Genomic DNA, 21,177 nt, shown 5'->3' on the forward strand with positions numbered 1-21,177 from the left:
CAGGAGAAGGTTTTTGTCCAGGATATCCCTGTACTTGGCCGCATTCATCTTTCCCTCGATTGCAACCAGTCATCCTGTCCCTGCAGCTGAAAAACACCCCCACAGCATGATGCTGCCACCACCATGCTTCACTGTTGGGACTGTATTGGACAGGTGATGAGCAGTTCCTGGTTTTCTCCACACATACCGCTTAGAATTAAGGCCAAAAAGTTCTATTTTGGTCTCATCAGACCAGAGAATCTTATTTCTCACCATCTTGGAGTCCTTCAGGTGTTTTTTTAGCAAACTCCATGCGGGCTTTCATGTGTCTTACACTGAGGAGAGGCTTCCGTCGGGCCACTCTGCCATAAAGCCCCGACTGGTGGAGGGCTGCAGTGATGGTTGACTTTCTACAACTTTCTCCCATCTCCTGACTGCATCTCTGGAGCTCAGCCACAGTGATCTTTGGGTTCTTCTTTACCTCTCTCACCAAGGCTCTTCTCCCCCGATAGCTCAGTTTGGCCGGACGGCCAGCTCTAGGAAGGGTTCTGGTCGTCCCAAACGTCTTCCATTTGAGGATTATGGAGGCCACTGTGCTCTTAGGAACCTTAAGTGCAGCAGAAATCTTTTTGTAACCTTGGCCAGATCTGTGCCTTGCCACAATTCTGTCTCTGAGCTCTTCAGGCAGTTCCTTTGACCTCATGATTCTCATTTGCTCTGACATGCATTGTGATCTGGAAGGTCTTATATAGACAGGTGTGTGGCTTTCCTAATCAAGTCCAATCAGTATAATCAAACACAGCTGGACTCAAATGAAGGTGTAGAACCATCTCAAGGATGATCAGAAGAAATGGAAAGCACCTGAGTTAAATATATGAGTGTCACAGCAAAGGGTCTGAATACTTAGGACCATGTGATATTTCAGTTTTTCTTTTTTAATAAATCTGCAACAATGTCAACAATTCTGTGTTTTTCCGTCAATATGGGGAGCTGTGTGTACATTCATGAGGAAGAAGAATGAACTTAAATGATTTTAGCAAATGGCTGCAATATAACAAAGAGTGAAAAATTTAAGGGGGTCTGAATACTTTCCGTACCCACTGTATGTGAACCGGCCCTAAGCTTCGTCTATGTAGAGTTACTGTAGTCTGACGCTATTCCACGAGAGTGGCCAATTTTAAAGTGTGACATGTTAGGTATCTATTTACTCGGCGTAACATCATCTTTCACATTATATAAAAAAATTTGGTCGTAAATATATATTTATTTTTTTAATACATTAAACTGAATTTAAAAAAAAAAATTTGCATTTGAAGACTGCTGCGCAGATACCATGCCCGCAGCCCCTGACATCTCCTGCACCATGCCCGCAGCCCCTGACATCTCCTGCACCATGCCCGCAGCCCCTGACATCTCCTGCACCATGTCCGCACAGCCTCTGACATCTCCTGCACCATGTCCGCACAGCCTCTGACATTTCCTGCACCATGTCCGCACAGCCTCTGACATCTCCTGCACCATGTCCGCACAGCCTCTGACATCTCCTGTACCATGCCCGCACAGCCTCTGACATCTCCTGCACCATGTCCCCACAGCCTCTGACATCTCCTGCACCATGCCCGCAGCCCCTGACATCTCCTGCACCATGCCCGCAGCCCCTGACATCTCCTGCACCATGCCCGCAGCCCCTGACATCTCGTGCACCATGTCCGCAGCCCCTGACATCTCCTGCACCATGCCCGCAGCCCCTGACATCTCCTGCACCATGCCCGCAGCCCCTGACATCTCCTGCACCATGCCCGCAGCCCCTGACATCTCCTGCAGAATGCCCGCAGCCCCTGACATCTCCTGCAGAATGCCCGCAGCCCCTGACATCTCCTGCAGAATGCCCGCAGCCCCTGACATCTCCTGCACCATGTCCGCACAGCCCCTGACATCTCCTGCACCATGTCCGCACAGCCCCTGACATCTCCTGCACCATGTCCGCAGCCCCTGACATCTCCTGCACCATGTCCGCAGCCCCTGACATCTCCTGCACCATGCCCGCAGCCCCTGACATCTCCTGCACCATGCCCGCAGCCCCTGACATCTCCTGCAGAATGCCCGCAGCCCCTGACATCTCCTGCAGAATGCCCGCAGCCCCTGACATCTCCTGCACCATGTCCGCACAGCCTCTGACATCTCCTGCACCATGTCCGCACAGCCCCTGACATCTCCTGCACCTTGTCCACACAGCCTCTGACATCTCCTGCACCATGCCCGCAGCCCCTGACATCTCCTGCACCATGTCCGCACAGCCTCTGACATCTCCTGCACCATGCCCGCAGCCCCTGACATCTCCTGCACCATGCCCGCAGCCCCTGACATCTCCTGCACCATGTCCGCACATCCTCTGACATCTCCTGCACCATGTCCGCACATCCTCTGACATCTCCTGCACCATGCCTGCAGCCCCTGACCTCTCCTGCACCATGCCCGCAGCCCCTGACATCTCCTGCACCATGTCCGCACATCCTCTGACATCTCCTGCACCATGTCCGCACATCCTCTGACATCTCCTGCACCATGCCTGCAGCCCCTGACCTCTCCTGCACCATGCCCGCAGCCCCTGACATCTCCTGCACCATGTCCGCAGCCCCTGACATCTCCTGCACCATGTCCGCAGCCCCTGACATCTCCTGCACCATGTCCGCACATCCTCTGACATCTCCTGCACCATGTCCGCACAGCCCCTGACATCTCCTGCACCATGTCCGCACAGCCCCTGACCTCTCCTGCACCATGTTCGCATTTTAACCCGAATTTGCTCATATATAAAGCTCTATGTCATTTCATATCTGTCTTATCTATATATAATACACTCTTCACATGTGCTTTAAAACGCATTGTTTTCCCTTTTATGAACAAGAAAATAATGGCGTTATACTGTTGGGCTGGTATAATAATGCTATGGGGCTGGTATGAAATTATTTCCAGGGCTGCATTTTATTCCCAGTCCGGCCCTGGGTCCTCTTCAATCACCCCACTAATCCTCATCCTCTCCTTCATACAACGCTGATTGTCCGCTGCCTTTCCCTGTCATCCTCCCTCCAGGGGAATTCCAAACCAGTCACAGCGCCCCCTGCCGGCCCTTCCTCTCAGGTCACCCCCCACTATTACAAGCGCTTGCGCCAGCCGCTCTCCCGCCCTGTGAAGGACCCTCAGCCATGAGAGACCGCGGCGGATTCTGCCAGCTTGAAAATAGAACTGCGGCTTTTGAAAAACTTTTCTAAAATGTCTCCGACGATCCAAACGAGCTTTGAGCGGACACACATGTGATACAAGTGTCATAGAACACACTGTGCTGGATGGAAAGCGCGCTCCTCCGTGCAGGCACGGTAAGGGGCAGCAGGAGGCGGTGCTGGGTGGGTCGTGTGGGCGGAGCTGAGTAGTGACAGGCTCTGGGTCTCCTTCACTTCGCCCTCCAGCTGCACGCACCGGCCAGGCCGCACACAGCTCTGCTCAGGTGAGAGAAGACGGCCGGGTGAGGGGAGGAATGGACTGGGAGAGGGATAATGGAGGATGGTTGGGTCTCCCCGTACACACATAGTCATTACCTGACCGCTCACTGCGGCCTTTCCCAGCCGGCTTCTACTCCCATCTCCGGGGGAGGCTCCTCTACACCCCCCATACACAGGGAGCGCCATCATTATCTGACTGCAGGCTGGGGGTTCTAGTCCTCAGGTCACACATCAGAGGATGCTGGGAGATGTAGTTCTCAGCTGGAAAGGTCTTACCGTAGAGAATGCTGGGACTAGTAGTCCCTGTTAGGTGGAAGGTCACAGGTTGGAGGGAATACTGGGAGTTGTAGTCTCCCCCCCAGCCCACCCAGAAGGTCATAGATGGGGAATGCTGGGAGTTCTAGTTCTGAACTAGAAAGGTCACGGATTGGGGGCTGGCAGGGAATGCTTGGAATTGTACCCCCCCCCCCAAATTGGAAGGTCACAGATGGAGACACGTGGGGGTTGTACTAGCCCACCATCCCCCAGCTGGAAGGTCACAGGTGGGAGTTGTAGTCCCCCCCTCAACCCAAAGGTGACAGGGAATGCTGGGAGTTGTAGTTCCCCCTCAGATGAGGGGACCCATAGGGAATGCTGAGAGTTTTAGTCCTCAGAAATATCACAGAATGGGGGTTGGCAGGGAATCCTGGTAGTTGTAGCCCCCCCCCTCAGCTGAGAGGTGACAGATGGGCAATGCTGGGAGTTGTAGTCCCCCCCCCTCAGTTGGAACAGCAAATATTGGGAATTCTGGGAGTTGTAGTCCCTTCAGATGGAAGGGCACAGATTGGGAATGCTGGGAGTTGTACCCCCACCCTCAGCTGACAGGGCACAGATTGGGAATGCTGGGAGTTGTAGTCCTCCCCTCAAACTTGCAAGGCACAGATTGGGAATGCTGGGAGTTGTAGCCCCCCCCCCCTCAGCTGGGATGGCAAATATTAGGAATGCTGGGAGCTGTAGTCCCCCCCCCCCTTAGCTGGAAGGGCAAAGATTGGGAATGCTGGGAGTTGTCCCCCTCAGCTGGCAGGTCACAGATTGGGAATGCTGAGAGTTGTAGTCCCTCTCAGCTGGAAGGGCACAAATTGGGAATGCTGAGAGTTGTAGTCCCTCTCAGCTGGAAGGGCACAAATTGGGAATGCTGAGAGTTGTAGTCCCTCTCAGCTGGAAGGGCACAAATTGGGAATGCTGGGAGTTGTAGTCCCACACTCCTTAGCTGGAAGGGGACACATTGGGAATGCTGGGAGTTGTAGCCCGCCCCCCCCCCTCAGCTGGAAGGGGACAAATTGGGATTGCTGGGAGTTGTAGCCCCCCCCCCCTCAGCTGGAAGGGGGCACATTAAGAATGCTGGGAGTTGTAGTCCTCCCCTCAACTGGCAGGGCACTGATTGGGAATGTTGTGAGTTGTAGTCCCCCCCCCCCTAAGCTGGGGTGGCAAATATTGGGAATGCTGGGAGTTGTAGTCCCCCCCCCCCCCCCACTCAGCTGGAAGGGCACACATTGGGAATGCTGGGAGTTGTAATCCCCCTCAGCTTGAAGGGCACACGTTGGGAATGCTGGGAGTTGTTGTCCCCCTCATCTTGAAGGGCACACATTGGGAATGCTGGGAGTTGTAGTCCCCCTCATCTTGAAGGGCACACATTGGGAATGCTGGGAGTTGTAGTCCCCCTCATCTTGAAGGGCACACATTGGGAATGCTGGGAGTTGTAGTCCCCCCTCCCCTCAGATGGAAGGGCACACATTGGGAATGCTGGGAGTTGTAGTCCCCCTCAGCTGGAAATGCACACATTGGGAATGCTGGGAGTTGTAGTCCCCCTCAGCTGGAAGTGCACACATTGGGAATTCTGGGAGTTGTAGTCCCCCCTCAGCTTGAAGGGCACAGATTGGGAATGCTGGGAGTTGTAGAGATTGCAGTGTTGGTGATCCCCCCTCCCCCTGATCTATGTGTGATCTCCATGCAGATATGAGCGCTCCCAGGATTTAGGACGGAGTTCCCTCCTTTGTTGTAGAAATAACGGCTGTAATATTCTCCCCTCCTGTCACTATGTGGAATCCGAAATAATCTGCCGGGCCCAGAGATCATTTCCTGTAGAGGAGGATCTTTCTTTTCAGCCATGTGATTGTATGTCCTTCCTCATTGTCCTCCTTAGAATGAAGTGCCATTGTTTAGTAATGGGGATCAGTTTTCTGGTGTGCGGAGTCTATTCTCTGCTATGACATTTGTCTTCATAGCTCTTCTTGTATAGGAGTTTTTCCTGGAAGGATGAGGAGGAGATGGGGTGATTCACGTGAAGGAGACGAGCATGCTTGCAAGATGGCCGCCCCCAGCCCTGGCTGCATGCTGTGTAGTCGTTCCTATAAATAGGATGTCAGTGTGTGACTTCCAATCCCAGTGTGACCTTAGCAGTGTAGATGTTCCTTGTCCCCAGAGATCTCCTCCTCTCTCACTTCCTTCTCCTTCAATGGCTTTTCTACTCACAACTGGTTGAAGCAAGAATGTGTTTTATAGGCTGCATACTTCACATATTCCATTACGCTCCGGATTTACCAATGTCTCCGACCCTTGTGCCAAAAGTGCCAAGGATTCGGCTTGCATTAGAGATCATTATTCCCAAAGTGCACCATTGCCATTCCGTTTAATGGGCTTTTTCCTCTAACGTGCTGATTGTAGTAAATATTGATGAAATGGAAATCTACAGCTGAATTCTCTCTGATCACATGCTGGTTCGGGGCCAATCAATGGAAATTCCATGGATTCATCGCCCAGATCCTTTATACACCAACCCGGCTACCAGATGCGTGCATGACCATTGATTTCCTTCATTAGATTTCCCTGGGGCCGGGATCACGCTTCCATACCATAAGGCAGTCCATTCATTCATTCATCCAGTCTCTGTCATCCGGATGTGTTACTGTTATCTTTATGTTGAATTGACTTTAGTTTTTTTAGGCTCTCTAGATTATAATACACCATCTATTCTGACATGGAGAGGAATCCATGATTATTTAATGTAGAGCTGATAACCGGGGACAATTCAAATATCCTTTCAGATATAGTGAGGTCAGGTTTGGCAAGCTGATTAAGGGTCTGTAGTGAAGCATCAGATGGAAGCTGCAGTCCTAATTCTCCAGCTGTATAGATGTGACAGGAGGATAAAGTGGAACTTGCTGAGCTTTTGTGGTCCCAAAGTGTCTTATTAGAGCCCTTGTCAAACTTTTCACCCCAGAAGATCCCTTTGCTAATTTTCAGGTCTGAAGGAACCCTGCTAACAATTGGAACTACAGCCTATGGTAAATAAGCGTTATTAGAAGTAGTAGATGTGTTCACAATGCCTAAAAAAGGAAAGCAGGACATAGTAATGAAATAAGTAAAATGAAGCGGCCAACAGACTATTATTATTTAGATTTTGTTTTTTGATTGCGCTGATTTATCTTTTTGAGGACACCCTGACATTGGTGGTGAGTGGAGTAGCCCCCCCTCCTTACATTGGTGGTCAGTGGAGTAGCCCCCCCCTCCTTACATTGGTGGTCAGTGGAGTAGCCCCCCCTCCTTACATTGGTGGTCAGTGGGAGTAGCCCCCCCTCCTTACATTGGTGGTCAGTGGGAGTAGCCCCCCCTCCTTACATTGGTGGTCAGTGGGAGTAGCCCCCCCTCCTTACATTGGTGGTCAGTGGAGTAGCCCCCCCTCCTTACATTGGTGGTCAGTGGGAGTAGCCCCCTCCTTACATTGGTGGTCAGTGGGAGTAGCCCCCCTCCTTACATTGGTGGTCAGTGGGAGTAGCCCCCCCCTCCTTACATTGGTGGTCAGTGGGAGTAGCCCCCCCCCTCCTTACATTGGTGGTCAGTGGGAGTAGCCCCCCCTCCTTACATTGGTGGTCAGTGGGAGTAGCCCCCCCTCCTTACATTGGTGGTCAGTGGGAGTAGCCCCCCCCTCCTTACATTGGTGGTCAGTGGGAGTAGCCCCCCCCCTCCTTACATTGGTGGTCAGTGGGAGTAGCCCCCCCCTTCCTTACATTGGTGGTCAGTGGGAGTAGCCCCCCCTTCCTTACATTGGTGGTCAGTGGGAGTAGCCCCCCTTCCTTACATTGGTGGTCAGTGGGGATGGCCCCTCCCTCCTTACATTGGTGGTCAGTGGAGAAGGGCCCCCCCTCCCTCCCTACATTGGTGGTCAGTGGAGAAGGCCCCCCTCCCTCCTTACATTGGTGGTCAGTGGAGAAGGCCCCCCTCATTCCCTACATTGGTGGTCAGTGGGAGTAGCCCCCCCTTCCTTACATTGGTGGTCAGTGGGGATGGCCCCTCCCTCCTTACATTGGTGGTGAGTGGAGTAGCCCCCCTCCCTCCTTACATTGGTGGTCAGTGGGAGTAGCCCCACCTTCCTTACATTGGTGGTCAGTGGGGATGGCCCCTCCCTCCTTACATTGGTGGTGAGTGGAGTAGCCCCCCTCCCTCCTTACATTGGTGGTCAGTGGAGAAGGCCACCACCCCTTTCCTTGTACAATTTTCCTCTAGCTTCACCTTCAACCATGTGGTGCAAGGGCCTGCCTGATTGCATACAATTGAAAGGTGTTTTTGTTTGATCTCATATTATATGGTTTTGGTAAATCTTAGATTCCATTCACACCTGGGCGTACCGGAATTGTGGCAAAAGGCGGGATGCATTTTCGATGGTATTACTTCTTAGTGGCGCTGCAATCGTGACAAGCCACAACGCTGTCACCTAAAACAAGCTCCTGCTCCCTTTTGAGTGACAAGCTTTGCCTGTTGCGCTTGTGCCGCGATTACAGCGCTATTTATCGCGCCAAAATTGCACTATGATTAGGATGCCATTAAGAAGTAATCCCGCGTTTTCCCGTGGTTCTGGGATCATGGGCAGAATCGTCCGTATTTGCCCTCAGTTTCCGGAATGCCCGATGTGAATGGAGCCTAAAGGAAAATTGAGTAGTGTAGCCAGCTTAAGTGTTCTTGTTTGCCAGTTTGGGAGTTACTAAACCCACAACAGTAAAATCGGTCTGTATTTGCAGTAAAGCATGCATGTTATACTCACTGGAACCTAAAGGGTAAGCCTTTGCATTGTGTAAAAGGGCTGTTTGATCCTGTCTTCTCTGATCTTCCCCACTGTTCCAAATCTATCTGCTGATAGTACTTGGAGGCACTCTGCACATGCTCAGTTTGTGTGTTGCTAAGGAGGTTTTTTTTTTTTTTTTTTGGGGAGAGTGCATGTGATCGGCATAGGGCCAATCAGCACTGTCCAGACAGAGGGTCCGGCATCCTTATAGGGAAGTCAGAGGAGAATAAAACGCGTCATAAGACTGCTGATGAGAAAAGGTATTTAGCAGTTTAGATTTACTAGAATAATTACATGTTCATGTTCTGTGTACTGTGTGAGACCAGATATATAGTGAATGCAGGGTCCTGGGTTTAGTCACACTTTAATAGCTCTTAGTGGTGGTTTTCTACAGATGTGACCTCGCTGACCCTGCTGAGCGGTGAGCTCCTTTTACAGCTCCTTGCACTTCTCTTAAAGGATATTGCATCAGAGTGAAGCTGACCAATCGCCCTCATTGTGACCCTTCTCAATCATGTCCCTTCAATATGGGATGTCAATAATGGGCTTCCACATTAATTTTCACATGCCCTTGTATTTGTGTAAACTTCCTTTTTTCCTCATGAATTATGCAAAGTAAGAGTAGAGCATTGAAAGGGTGAAATTTCCATAGTTTAAGAAATGGCTGCATTTTACATGTTTTTATTGAATTGGTCTGTACAGCAGTATTAGGCTTCACGTACACTGGCCGCTTCTAAACTGGGGTTTAGGAGGAGCTTTGGGTAAAAAAATCCCTCCAAAAGCTCCTAAACGCAACTCCATAAAAACCTGTGTGTCCATGTACATGGAAGGCTTTTACAAGAGTTTAGGAGCTGCCGCGTTTAGGTGAGGTTAAACCTTCCTCACCTGAACGTGGAAGAATGGTGTTCAGGATAGGAACATTTTGACCTCTGGCCGCAAGAAAATGCAAAACACGGCAAAAAACGTGTAGTGCGTTTTTGCCGTGTTTTGCTGCGGCCAGGGTCAGCTAGTGTACATGTAGCCTGATTGACCTGAAAAGGTTTCCTTAGCCCCCGTTAACACTAAGGCGACCCGTGAGGCGACCTGGTCGCCTCACAGGTCGCCGCAGGTCGCTTCCCATAGGGAAGCTGCGGACCCGTTCTAATAGGAGCGACACAAGTCGCTCCGACTTAGAAAAGGGGTCCGGAGCTTCTTTGGGGCGACCAGGAGGCGACCGCCATGGACTTCAATGTTATGAAGTCCATGGCGGCCGCTCCGAGGTCGCGGCGCGCTGCTCGCACCGCGATCTCGGAGGTCGCCCCGGGAAGTAGCGTCGAGGTAGTGTGAACCGGCGCTTAAGGTCCAGTTAGCAGTCCTCTCATTTCAACAATCTTTCCATAAGACTATATGAGCATTTCATGCATTTTGAGTGCATTATTTACCTGTACCCCCCCCATTGAGTAGACATCCAAAAACCCTGATAATGGGTGCCACCATCTTTTTATACAATGTCAGCAGACACTTAAAGTGTTACCCTAAAAAAAAAATTACCCTGTTCCCTGACACACTGGTCAGTTAACATGCCTCTGTCACCCGCAGCCCTGCTCTCTGTTGTCCTGTGCCCTCGGTCCCCCCCCCCCCCCTCTCTCTGCCTGTCAGCTCTGTGTCATGGTTTGCCCCTCCTGCTGCTGAAATAACAGTTAATGCTATATATTCCTCTGTTTTCTAAGTCTGTGTACTTCCGTCTGTTTAATAAAAAAAAAAAAAAAAATGCTGTGAATACCCGATTTCAGTGTGCTGCTGGGCGATCACGTGACCGGCCGTCCCCCCCCCCTCCTGAGTGATGTCAGCAGGGAATCTTGGCCCCGCCCCCTGCATCTGTCAGACGGGTAGAGGAGAGAGCTGGCTGGTCACATGATCGCTGAGGAGCACACTTAATTTAGGTATTCACAGGATTTTTTTTTTTTTGTCTAATAAAAAGCTAGACAGAGGTACACAGGCTTGGGAAACGAAGAGGATTATAGAAAGTCATGCAAATGGCTTAACAACCACTTTAAGTGACTCTTTTTTAGTAGGGGTAGGCAACATTGGCACTCCAACTGTGGTGAAACTACAAATCCCATCATTCCTCCGGGAGCCAGACTTGCAATGACTAATGGTCATTGGATATCAGCTTGAGTGGTGCGGTTTCCTATCTGAATCTTTAAAGCACCCTCTGCCTAAACTCTTTAGAAACAGCAGGCAGCAAAGCAAGGGGCATTACTCCAAGCAGATAGACTGCCCCTTGCACATTCTATACCTCTGTAACAGCTAGTACAGTGAGCTTTGGGACATGTAGGAGCCGAGCAGCTCAGTGTGCTGCAATTCCCCACCCCCAGCCTCACTGGAGGCTTGCAGTGCTGAAGTGGCGGAGAGGGTCCCTTTAAATGTATTGGTTTGGTTGGTGTAAATGTGCCCCATAATCTGTTGCATGTTTGGCAGCAAATGTGTCATGAATATGAAAAAGAATCATTCACAAGATATCTGCCAAGTAGTGTGGAAAATAAAGCCTTTCTAAAATTGCATCAGCTTTTGACATGTGACTCTGATAGTAGGGGACACCTGATTCTCGGAATGCACGTACACACCTATAGTGTTTGACCTTCCTCATAGCAGACTGTCAGGGTGTGTTGGGGAGTGGCTGTGGAAGTTTGCACTGTCACAGCTCGGAAGACCTTTACTTTTCTTTTCTTTGAAATTGAGTGACTATTAATTTTCCAGACGCTAACGCCTAACGTTTCCTGTGACATAATAGTCAAGCCTGCGCCATTGTTTGTTAAATCCATTTCTAGCCTTTAAAGCTGAATTCTGTTAATGCAAACATGCTGAAATTCCATGGTAAAAATAGTGCATGCTTGTGTACTAGCGAAACGGTGTGTGCGACTTTTCTAGAAGGTCTCCCAGCTTCTTTTCCAGTGCAGGACCTGGGATTCTCTGAAAGGTTGGCTTCAGCTCTGCAAGATTCCCTGCCCAGAGGTCACCAGCTTTGCACTCCTCCCTCCTAGTATGGCATTACGCTCCTATATTTGTATATGGAGTAGAGACCATCGCCATACACAAAATCCCAATCCTGTCCTGCGTTCTCTGTTCTTAGTGGCAGCTGCATTTTTTTTTTTTTTTTTACGTAACAAATGGCAGAGCAGGAGAGGACTGGATAGGTTAGAAATGTCCTATCACATGCATAGCTCCTGGCAAAGCATAGAAACCATTGAACTTCCTTTTGAGGGTTTATTTACACTATATGTGGTTACCTGTGGTTTTATGCACAAGAACAAGGCAGGTCATTATTAGGGCACATTAGAAAAAAATGTGCCTCTTTTATGGTACAACGCAGCCATGTGTGTTGCCGTGCGGAGTTAAAAAAAAAAAAATGCAGACATTCCGCATTTTTCCACAGTGCAGCTCACTGCACCGCATGTCACTGCAACTCTGATAATAGAAAGTGTCATTGTGTGTGCAGAGTGGTGTGATCCAAAGGCTAAGGGAACGTACATCACATCCATCAGATGGTAGGACCCCTTTATCATCTCACACTAATGCTGATGGCACAAACTAGGAAAGATGAGATAATCCTGAATATGGATCATGCAAAACAGAACTCTGAAATTGAAAAGTAAAAACCTGGATGTTCATACATTCTTGCAAATCTGATTTTTTTATTTTTTTAAATTAAGTAGAAGATACTTTAGATCTGATTTGAAATTTGATAAAGTTTACACAAAGGACACAGCTCTTAATTTCCTAATTTAATACGAGAAGTGCCCCGGCTAGAAATGTTGGTACCAAAAATTCAGGATACACTTCACTGAAAATGACAGTTTTTAAAATAAATAGAATTTTTTTTTTTTGTTTTTTTAAATACAGAATTACATTCTACTTTTTTAATTTAGTATTCTGGTTTTAAATGACTGACCATTATTGGCACCTTTAACGCAAGATAAGTTCAAGAAAAATGCATCCCTTTAAATTTTGTTTGTCTTTACACTGGTCTATTGCGCTTCTGTTGTGTTAAAAAAAAAAAAACAAAAAAAAAAAAAAACCGCAGCAAAAACACACGTCCCCATTGAAATGCATTGAAACTGCAGCAAGAACACATTAATTAGGCACCGGTTACATTTTTGATGTGGTTTTTGAGTCACATGACCTATGAGAAACCACACCGTAAGCACAGTAAAATGGGGGCGGGGGAACTGCATGTGTTTTTGATGCCATTATTGGCACTTTTTTTCTCTAATGGCAAAATGCTGAAAACGCCACAATTTTCGGCCAAAATTTTGGTGCATCTCTACTCAATACACTTACTGGAAACTAGAGTTATTTGTGGTTTTATTTGTATGTGTTTTTGAATAAACACGGGAAGGCCTCGTTCACACATGGGCAATGTAGAATCATAGGCAGAATGGGTGCAATTCCAAATCCCAGAAAAATGCGCAATGTTCATTTGGATGCCGTTCATCCTGAATGTCACCCCCAAACACAATAAAGAGCGGTGTTGGTTGTGTGTGTGTTTTTTTTTTTTTTTTTTTTATTTACGAAAATGTCCTGATCCTTCTCCTCTTCTCAGGTCCCCAATGGCGCTCTTGGCTCCATCCCCTTTACCAGGGCCCTGGTGCGTCCTTGCTCTTGAGCCCAGCTCTATATGTCCATTAGACACACAAAGCCGCAGCCCAGCCTCCCGCTCTCTCCTAATTGGCTCACTGGCTGTGATTGACAATGGCTCCCACTGCTATCTTCAGCCAATGAGGTGAGAGAGACCTGGGATGCGCATCACTGGATCAAGATTAGGCTCAGGTGAGTATTGGGGGGAGTTGTGGGGGGTGCAGCACATGGAATGTTTTTTTACCTTCATGCAGTCTAAACCTTTACAACCACTAAGTTACACAGTTGTGGGCTTTGATTTAGTAGTTGTGTGCGAAATCAAACTGCAGCAAGTGGTATTTTAGTAAAGATTTGGGAAGGGTTTTGAACATCAGACTAGCTGTTGCTATTTGTCCTTTTTTTTTTTTTTTTTTTTTTTCCCCGTTTCCCTTAACCTCCTGTCTTGGGTAGAACGTTTATGGTGACTGAGTCACTTTCACATCTCTTCAGTGGGGACATTGCAAAAAAAAGTTTAAAACCATTCAGCACTCTATAAAGAGAATGTGCATTCATTACTGCCGGTGTACGCGTTTAATAGATTTCTCTTCAATTCTACGTTACCAACATTTTTGGGGAAGAAGTAAAGGAAGTCTCTCCTGTGGGGGCACAGTCTGCCGTATGAACCAAACTGCAGTTTTAAAAGATTATCAGCCTGTCTGTTTTTGGCATTTTTATTTAAATTATTTTAATTCATGCTTAAAATATTAACACTTTTTTTTGTTTTGCAGTCAAGATGGCCGTACCTCCTGCCTATGCTGACCTTGGAAAATCTGCTAGAGATATCTTCAACAAAGGATATGGTAAGTCCTTGATGAGCTGTGGGAAGTCTATCATTTTTATTGTGCAAAGCTTTTGTCACATATTTAAATTGTGCGGTATTTACTGTATTCTAAAGTTTATCGTTCTAAGGAGCTAGTGCCTGTGCCCCCCCCGAGCTTTCAAAATTTTAAAAGAGAGCAGGCATGCCGGCTCCACCCAGAAAGCCATCTGTGAATGAACTACAACTACTGTCTGCCACCACTGCAGACAATTGGTAGTTCTCAATTAACTGCACGGGGACTGGTGAGTGCTCACATAGTTCATTGATCTTCCTGTTCTCCACTAACTACCTCTATGGGCAGACAGCTATACTGAGATTCTGCAGGAGCCTTACATAGCACCTGTGATCTGCTGACCGCTGGTAAAATGCCCCGCAGGCTCCATAAAAAAATAAATACACATTTCTCTGTCGCTCATTGACAGACGTAGTCCTCCTTGATTAATATCAACTCGGGTTATACTGCCTTCTACAGGAGTAGGACTAGACAGGAAAGAAAACGTTCTGGCCACACCCTAGGGGCAGTCCCAGAGGGTATATCCTCTCACTTCCTGCTACAGCAAATCAGTTTTTTTCTGTCTAGTTAGGAGTAAGGACCTAGATTCCTTGCTAGGATCTTCGGTCCTGGCAAGATTTTTTTTTTTAGAAATACTTTTTTAGACAGCTTTTTTTTCTCCAGTGTTCCTGTGAGATCTTCAAGCAAGTACGCTGAAACTGGGCGACGGGCTGGATGTTGAGATCCAGTGGTCACCCCAGTTCAGCCTACGAGCGCGTGCAGGCCATAGCTCCGCGCTGGGTCGGCCGCGACATAGTCCCACTGGACGGGGACTGACCCTGCGAGTTAAACGTCTCGCCTGGACGCCAATGACCAACAGAGTCACGGCGTCCGTATTGGTCGACAGCCCCCCCCCCACCCCGGTGGAGAGGGGTTCTGTCAGGAGTTGGCGCCCGCCTGGTTCCGGTATGGTGAGTAGAATGTTCCCCCTCTCCCCCTGTCGGGTTGTTGGTGGACGCGGGCCCCTCTCTGGGATGGTCGGACACTCGGTTTTCTGGGTCTCCCCTCTATCCTATAACAGGTCACAGATCCCCCAATTTGAGTGTGATTTTTGTGAATAGAAACCAGGAGGCTTGGTTTGGGAGCTGACTATCTAAAGTCACTATATGACTGTAAGGGTGACTGAAGTCAGTGGCAGACTACTAAAAGGCATTATTATTGAGGTATAGAGGTATCCTACCTGTCTAGTGTGTACACAGGCCTATGCCTGAGTTACTGCAGCCACAGATCTCCATCCCTCCAGAAAGCCGGTCACTTCCACAGGCCACACAGCCTCCCGCAGGCTGAGGCACTTCCGCAGGCCGCACAGGCCGAATGCACACATCCCGCAGGCCGCTTGCAAGCCGCCGCTATCCTACACATGCCGCCGCCATTTTCCTGCAGATCGCACGAGGCCGCCATATTGGCGTAGCCTCGTGTCTCCAGCATGGGGGCGGCCATGTTTGAGGTGACCAAACACCTCGTGGAGTAATTGGGAGGCGCCGGAAGGCGTGTAAAGGGGCGGAGCCGCCTCCTTGGCCCAGGCAAAGCAAGCCAAAGACTTCCTGTCTGTAACAGACAGTGCTGGAAGCAGGTTGATAAGAAACTTCTGTGCATCAGGTGAGCCATGGGGTCTCTCTCTGTGTCTCTCTGTGTCTCTCTGTGTCTCTCTGTGTCTCTCTGTGTCTCTCTGTGTCTCTCTGTGTCTCTCTGTGTCTCTCTGTGTCTCTCTGTGTCTCTCTGTGTCTCTCTGTGTCTCTCTGTGTCTCTCTGTGTCTCTCTGTGTCTCTCTGTGTCTCTCTGTGTCTCTCTGTCTCTTCCAAGCAGGTAGACTGAGGGGCGCTACTGCGCTGGGGGATGAAGTTTAAAAAAAAAAAAAAAGTTTTTTTTCTTGCAATTAATTTTTTTGTTTGCTGGCAAGTGTCTTGTTACATGAACCCTGCCACTCATGTATCCCCACCTGATCCCCTCGGGGTGGCCGCAGGACCCTCCAGTACCCCACTTGTGGTGATGCATTATCAGCAGTTTTGGAGTCTTTGGTATCCCGGGTGGAGGTAGCCTGTCAGGGACGGGGGTCAAGAAAAGCGACCCCCGCCTACCCCTATGTCATCTGATACTTCAGATACGGATTCTGAGCTGGTCATTGCCGGGAAACCTTGAATCTTGAGGTTACACCGGCAGAGGTAGCTGAGACTCATATTCCTTTTTTGGTACTAGCAAACCTACCAAAATGGTGAAGGGTTTCCCTTGCCCAAATGGGGTCTTCCGTAAACGAGCCCCTGCTATTTCCAAACGCATTGCTAGGCGCTATCATTTTGAGGAATCCCTCATTACAAAGATGGACGGTACCACCAATAGTGGACTCGACGATTTCCAGACTAAATAAAGCCACTGTTATCTCGTTGGATTGACAGAATGGGCCCCACCCATCTCTAGGGTGGGGTGACGTCTTCACCGGTTTTCGGATCCAGGGCTTTCCAGAATCCCGGATAAAGGGGTTCGCAAGGTCATATGGTCGGGATACAAGATCGAGTTTCGATCACTTCCACCGGTGCGATTCTTCCCTTCCAATATTCGACATCCCCGGGTCGCTTAAAAAGCTTTGCGGGGAACAGCTTGATGCAACAAGCAGTGGTAGTTCCCATTCCTTTGAAGAGTTCTAGTCGAAGTTCGAACCTGTTCACAATGCCCAGGAAAAAGGGCTAGGTGCGTCCAATTCTGGTCTTGGAAGAGATGGAGTCCATCCATACAGTGGTGGCCTCCCTGCATCAGGGTGATTTCCTGGCGTCCATAGACATTTAGGATGCCTATCTTCATATCCCCATCTTTGCAGGACATCAGCGTTTTCTTTGCTTTTCCCAAAGATCATCCCTGGTTCCCACCAGGAGACTGAACTATCTGGGCCTAATTTTGGATACATCCTTGGCAAGAGTGTTTCTGTTGGCAGGTTGGCTCAACAGGGCTCGCGCCCGCGATCCTCTAGCGGACGCAGCAGACGTGCTGAGCGCCCCGTAGGGGAAGTATCAGCTACTGTATGTCTTCCCCCCCCCCCCTTCTCTAGTTACTGCTGAGATTTCTCCGCAGGATAGAGGTGGAGGGAACTCCAGTTATCCTGGTAATTCCGGGCTGGCCTCGTCAAGCCGGGTACGCCGACTTGGGCAGGCTAGTCGCAGACGCTCCTTGGAGACTTCTTCTCAGGGAGGATCTGCGGTCTCAAGGACCGATCTTCCATCGTGCTTTACAGTCTCTGGTTTTAACGGCCTGGCCATTGAGACCCAGGTTCTGAAGGACAAGGGGTTGTCAGCTTCAGTTATTCCTACTCTAATTAAAGCAAGGAAAGCGACTTCTAGCAAATTCTATTATTGCACATGGAAGACTTATATTGCGTGGTGTGAATCGTTGGGATTTCCCCCACGTACCGATTTGGTGACCCGGATTTTGGCTTTTCTGCAAAAGGGGGTTGAGCAGAAACTATCCTTGAGCACTATCAAGGGTCAGGTTTTCAGCGTTAGCAATCTTCTTTCAGAAGCTGCTGGCTACTCATTCCTTGGTGCGGAATTTCATCCAGGGGGTGCGGCACTTAGCTCCGCCAGTGCGCGCGCCCTTACCGCCCTGGGATCTTAATTTGGTTTTGTCGGTTCTGCAGAAACCTCCCTTTTAAAATATCAGGGAGATTCCCTTGCTTACATTATCCCAGAAGGTGGCCTTCTTGGTGGCTATCACTTCTGCACGCAGGGTGTTAGAACTGGCTGCATTAGCATGCCATTCCCCATACCTAGTGGTTCATAGGGATAAGGTAGTTCTTCATCCGAAGCCATCCTTTCTTCCTAAGGTGGTTTCAGATTTTCATCTGAATGAAGATATTGTGCTACCTTCCTTGTGTCCTAAGCCCAATCATCCTCAGGAATATGCGTTGCATTCCTTGGATGTAGTTCGGGCAATCAGGGTATACCTGAAGACTACGGAATCGTTCCGTAAAACGGATTCACTTTTTGGGATCACGGATGGCCCCAGAAAGGGGTTGCCTGCGTCTGCCGCGACTATCTCCAAATGGATTAGACAGACGGTGGTACAGGCTTATTCTATGTAAGGGTCGGAATCCTCCGTTCCCTGTTAAGGCGCACTCTATTCGGGCGCTCAGTACTTCCTGGGCCTACCGCTATCAGGGGTCCAGGTTTTCAAGGCGATTACTTGATCGTCGGTTCATACCTTTACAAAATTTTATAAAGTTGATGTGATGGCATCGTCGGATGCCTCATTTGGCCGCAAGGTTTTGCAGGCCGCAATTTGAGGAGACCGTTGGTCTACCTCGAGGGTTTGTTGGGTTTTTTCACTTAGGTCTCATCTTTTTGCTCGATGAGTCCTTGATGCTTCTGGTTGGCTCCGGTTGGGCCTTCTGGATTTTGATTTCTGTTATCCCACCCTTCATTTGTGGCACTGCTTTGGGACGTCCCGAGTTGATATTAATCAACGAGGACTACGTCTGTCAATGAGCGACAGAGAAAAATGGATTTTTGTAAAATCTTACCGTAAAATCCTTTTCTCTTAAGCTCATTGACAGACGTAGTACCCGCCCCTGTTTTTGAGTTGGGTTGGGTTAAATTCTCTAAACACTGCTTTGTGACATAACTGATTTGCTGTAGCAGGAAGTGAGAGGATATACCCTCCTGGGACTGCCCCTAGGGTGTGGCCAGAACGTTTTTCTTTCCTGTCTAGTCCTACTCCTGTAGAGGGCAGTATAACCCGAGTTGATATTAATCGAGGACTACGTCTGTCAATGAGCTTAAGAGAAAAGGATTTTACGGTAAGATTTTACAAAAATCCATTTATTTTTGCAGGTAAAAAAATTTCAATTTTTTTTTTTTTTTTTTGTGAACTTAGTTTTTAAAGCTGAACACTGGGTGCAAAAAATTTTTCATGTAAAATATTCAATAGCCGCAAAGGATTTAAGTCCACTTTGTGTGCACCAAATGCCTTCACAACCCCAGATATTACTTTGTAAAAGCAGTAACAACATTACTGTGCTGTACATAGCCTGAGCAGAGCTGTAGTAAGGGCCAGGCAGGCCTCACCCCCACAGACAGCCTTTAGAAAATGACAGGAGGGGGCAGATACAAGACCAGCCACCTGGCACAAGGGAAGAGAGAGCAGCAGTGACCGGTCTTTATTACAGGAAGCTCCTGCACAGAGTAAAAGCTTTATGCAGCATTATTACACAGATCTGGAAGAAATACACAAAGCACACCAAGTTTCAGCTAAGTAGAAGGGTGCCTATAAATGTAGACATTTGCATATCTGGGTTCAGCTTTACAAGAGTTCTTTTGCTCACTTTCTCAAATTCTGTGCCTAGCTCCAGCCAAAACGGAAAACTGATGATTATATGGAGTATTTATTTTGCTATGTTGTACAATATGCATACAGAATTCTAAATGTGTAGTTGAAATGTGTGGGAATTGTTTACCTGCCCAAATATTTGTGATTTGCATTTCCTGCCTCGCTGCAGTGCCAGGAGAAAGTGCCATTCACTCATGCAGCTTTCTTTTGCCATATCTTAGTCTAGTCCAGCCTTTCTCAATCTTTTCAATACAGAGGAACCCTTGAAATATATTTTGGGCTCTAGGGAGCCCCTACTAAGAATTCCTATATCTGCAACTCCTAAAACATTAGTGTGATGGTCAGTTGGAAGAATGCGCCTTACAAATGTGGTCATCGTGAAGAATTAGCCTTACGGATAGCTGAAAAGATCAATGGTGTCAGTGGGAACTGAGAGACAGAAATTGCGCAAGTAACCCCTAGCAACCTCTGGAGGAACCCTAGGATTCCATGGAACCCTGACATGGTCTGTTCACTAGTGTGGCCACCCTTTCCCTGGTGCTCTCCTGTTTCTGTAAGCCTGCCCAAAAACGACACCTTGTGTTCACGTCAGATCTCCAATCAGGTTTGAGGAATTTTCTTTGATTTCCCTCTTACCTGGGTATTTGAAATTAATGCAGACCTGGGTTAAATTACTTTTTCTTTTACATGGTTACATATCATAGGTCCTGGTGCTTTGCTCCTAGTGAGAACAGTTCCGTGGACAGCCTTATTCAAGGTGATTGTGGAGAACAGGGCTAAGTATTCTCTGGTAGTTGGAAACCTCTTTCCAAATTGTATAGCATTTTCCTGGTGTTTGGTAAATGGTCAGATTATATCTGATAGGCATTCTAAATGCCTACAAAACACAGAAAATGAAGAAATGGTAGAGAAAGAGGTTGAAACCTGAAAATAGTCTACTGATCACTTCTATCAGATGAATACGGGCCATTTGAGGTGAACGTGAGTGGCACATGGCCATGAAACGCTGCATTCCACTGCCTGTCCCATTCATTTGAAATTAAGGCTTGAAGCTGCATGCTCAGCAACAGCAACCAGCACTATTTATTATCCAAATATAGTATACAGTAAGATAGTACTTGCACATTACTTTATTTTTTTTTGTCACAATGTAACAGTTTGTAAATTTGGTATAAGCTTTAAAAGTAGTTTATAAAAGCACATTCTTTTATGGTGTTTCTACAGGCTTTGGACTGGTGAAACTTGATGTCAAGACCAAGTCTGAAAGTGGTGTGGTAAGTTTATACCCTTGTACCTGACTACTATATTAAAAATGTTGACGTAACTGGGTTTTGTTCCTCTAATTCCTTAAATTTAGGGTGTTAGATCGTGTATTGTTTCTATAGCTTCTCTTGGTCTGTCCATCAGCTGTAATTGTCAGGGGAGAACATAGATGATGCGACAAGGAGTACATTTCATCAGTTCCAGGTCACAGCACAGGACATTTCAGTAGAAGACTTGGTAACGGGTGCAAAAGTCTATTATACTCCTCCATTCTTCATGGGGAAATCCCAGTGATATCATTTCCTGGCAGGAAGGGGAAACTTCAAGTGTCTTGGCAGCCATTGAGCCTTCAGTTGGATAGCCTGCTTCTACAAGGACCTCAATCCTCAGAGCGTGGTTTCTATTTTCCTCTTGAGTGGTGGTTACACAGTGCTAGTAGTATGTGCTGATCTGTGATATTGCTAGCAGAAAATTCACCCAACGTGCATCCCAGTGC

General features: G+C 48.1%; 1 protein-coding gene across 1 annotated transcript in view; it reads left to right on the top strand.

Moving 5' to 3' along the window:
* Positions 1-3,389: 3,389 nt before the first annotated feature.
* VDAC2 (voltage dependent anion channel 2) overlaps positions 3,390-21,177 on the top strand; it is a 33,021-nt gene continuing 15,233 nt past the window's right edge. Inside the window, exons 1-3 of the mRNA XM_082267555.1 lie at positions 3,390-3,484; positions 13,962-14,033; positions 20,643-20,692. Of these exons, the coding sequence (XP_082123681.1) occupies positions 13,967-14,033; positions 20,643-20,692 (117 nt within the window). The 5' untranslated portion in view covers positions 3,390-3,484; positions 13,962-13,966. The remainder of the gene's footprint in view (positions 3,485-13,961; positions 14,034-20,642; positions 20,693-21,177) is intronic.

Source organism: Pelophylax lessonae, assembly GCF_965119305.1.
Source record: "Pelophylax lessonae genome assembly, chromosome: 9".
NCBI lineage: Eukaryota > Metazoa > Chordata > Amphibia > Anura > Ranidae > Pelophylax > Pelophylax lessonae.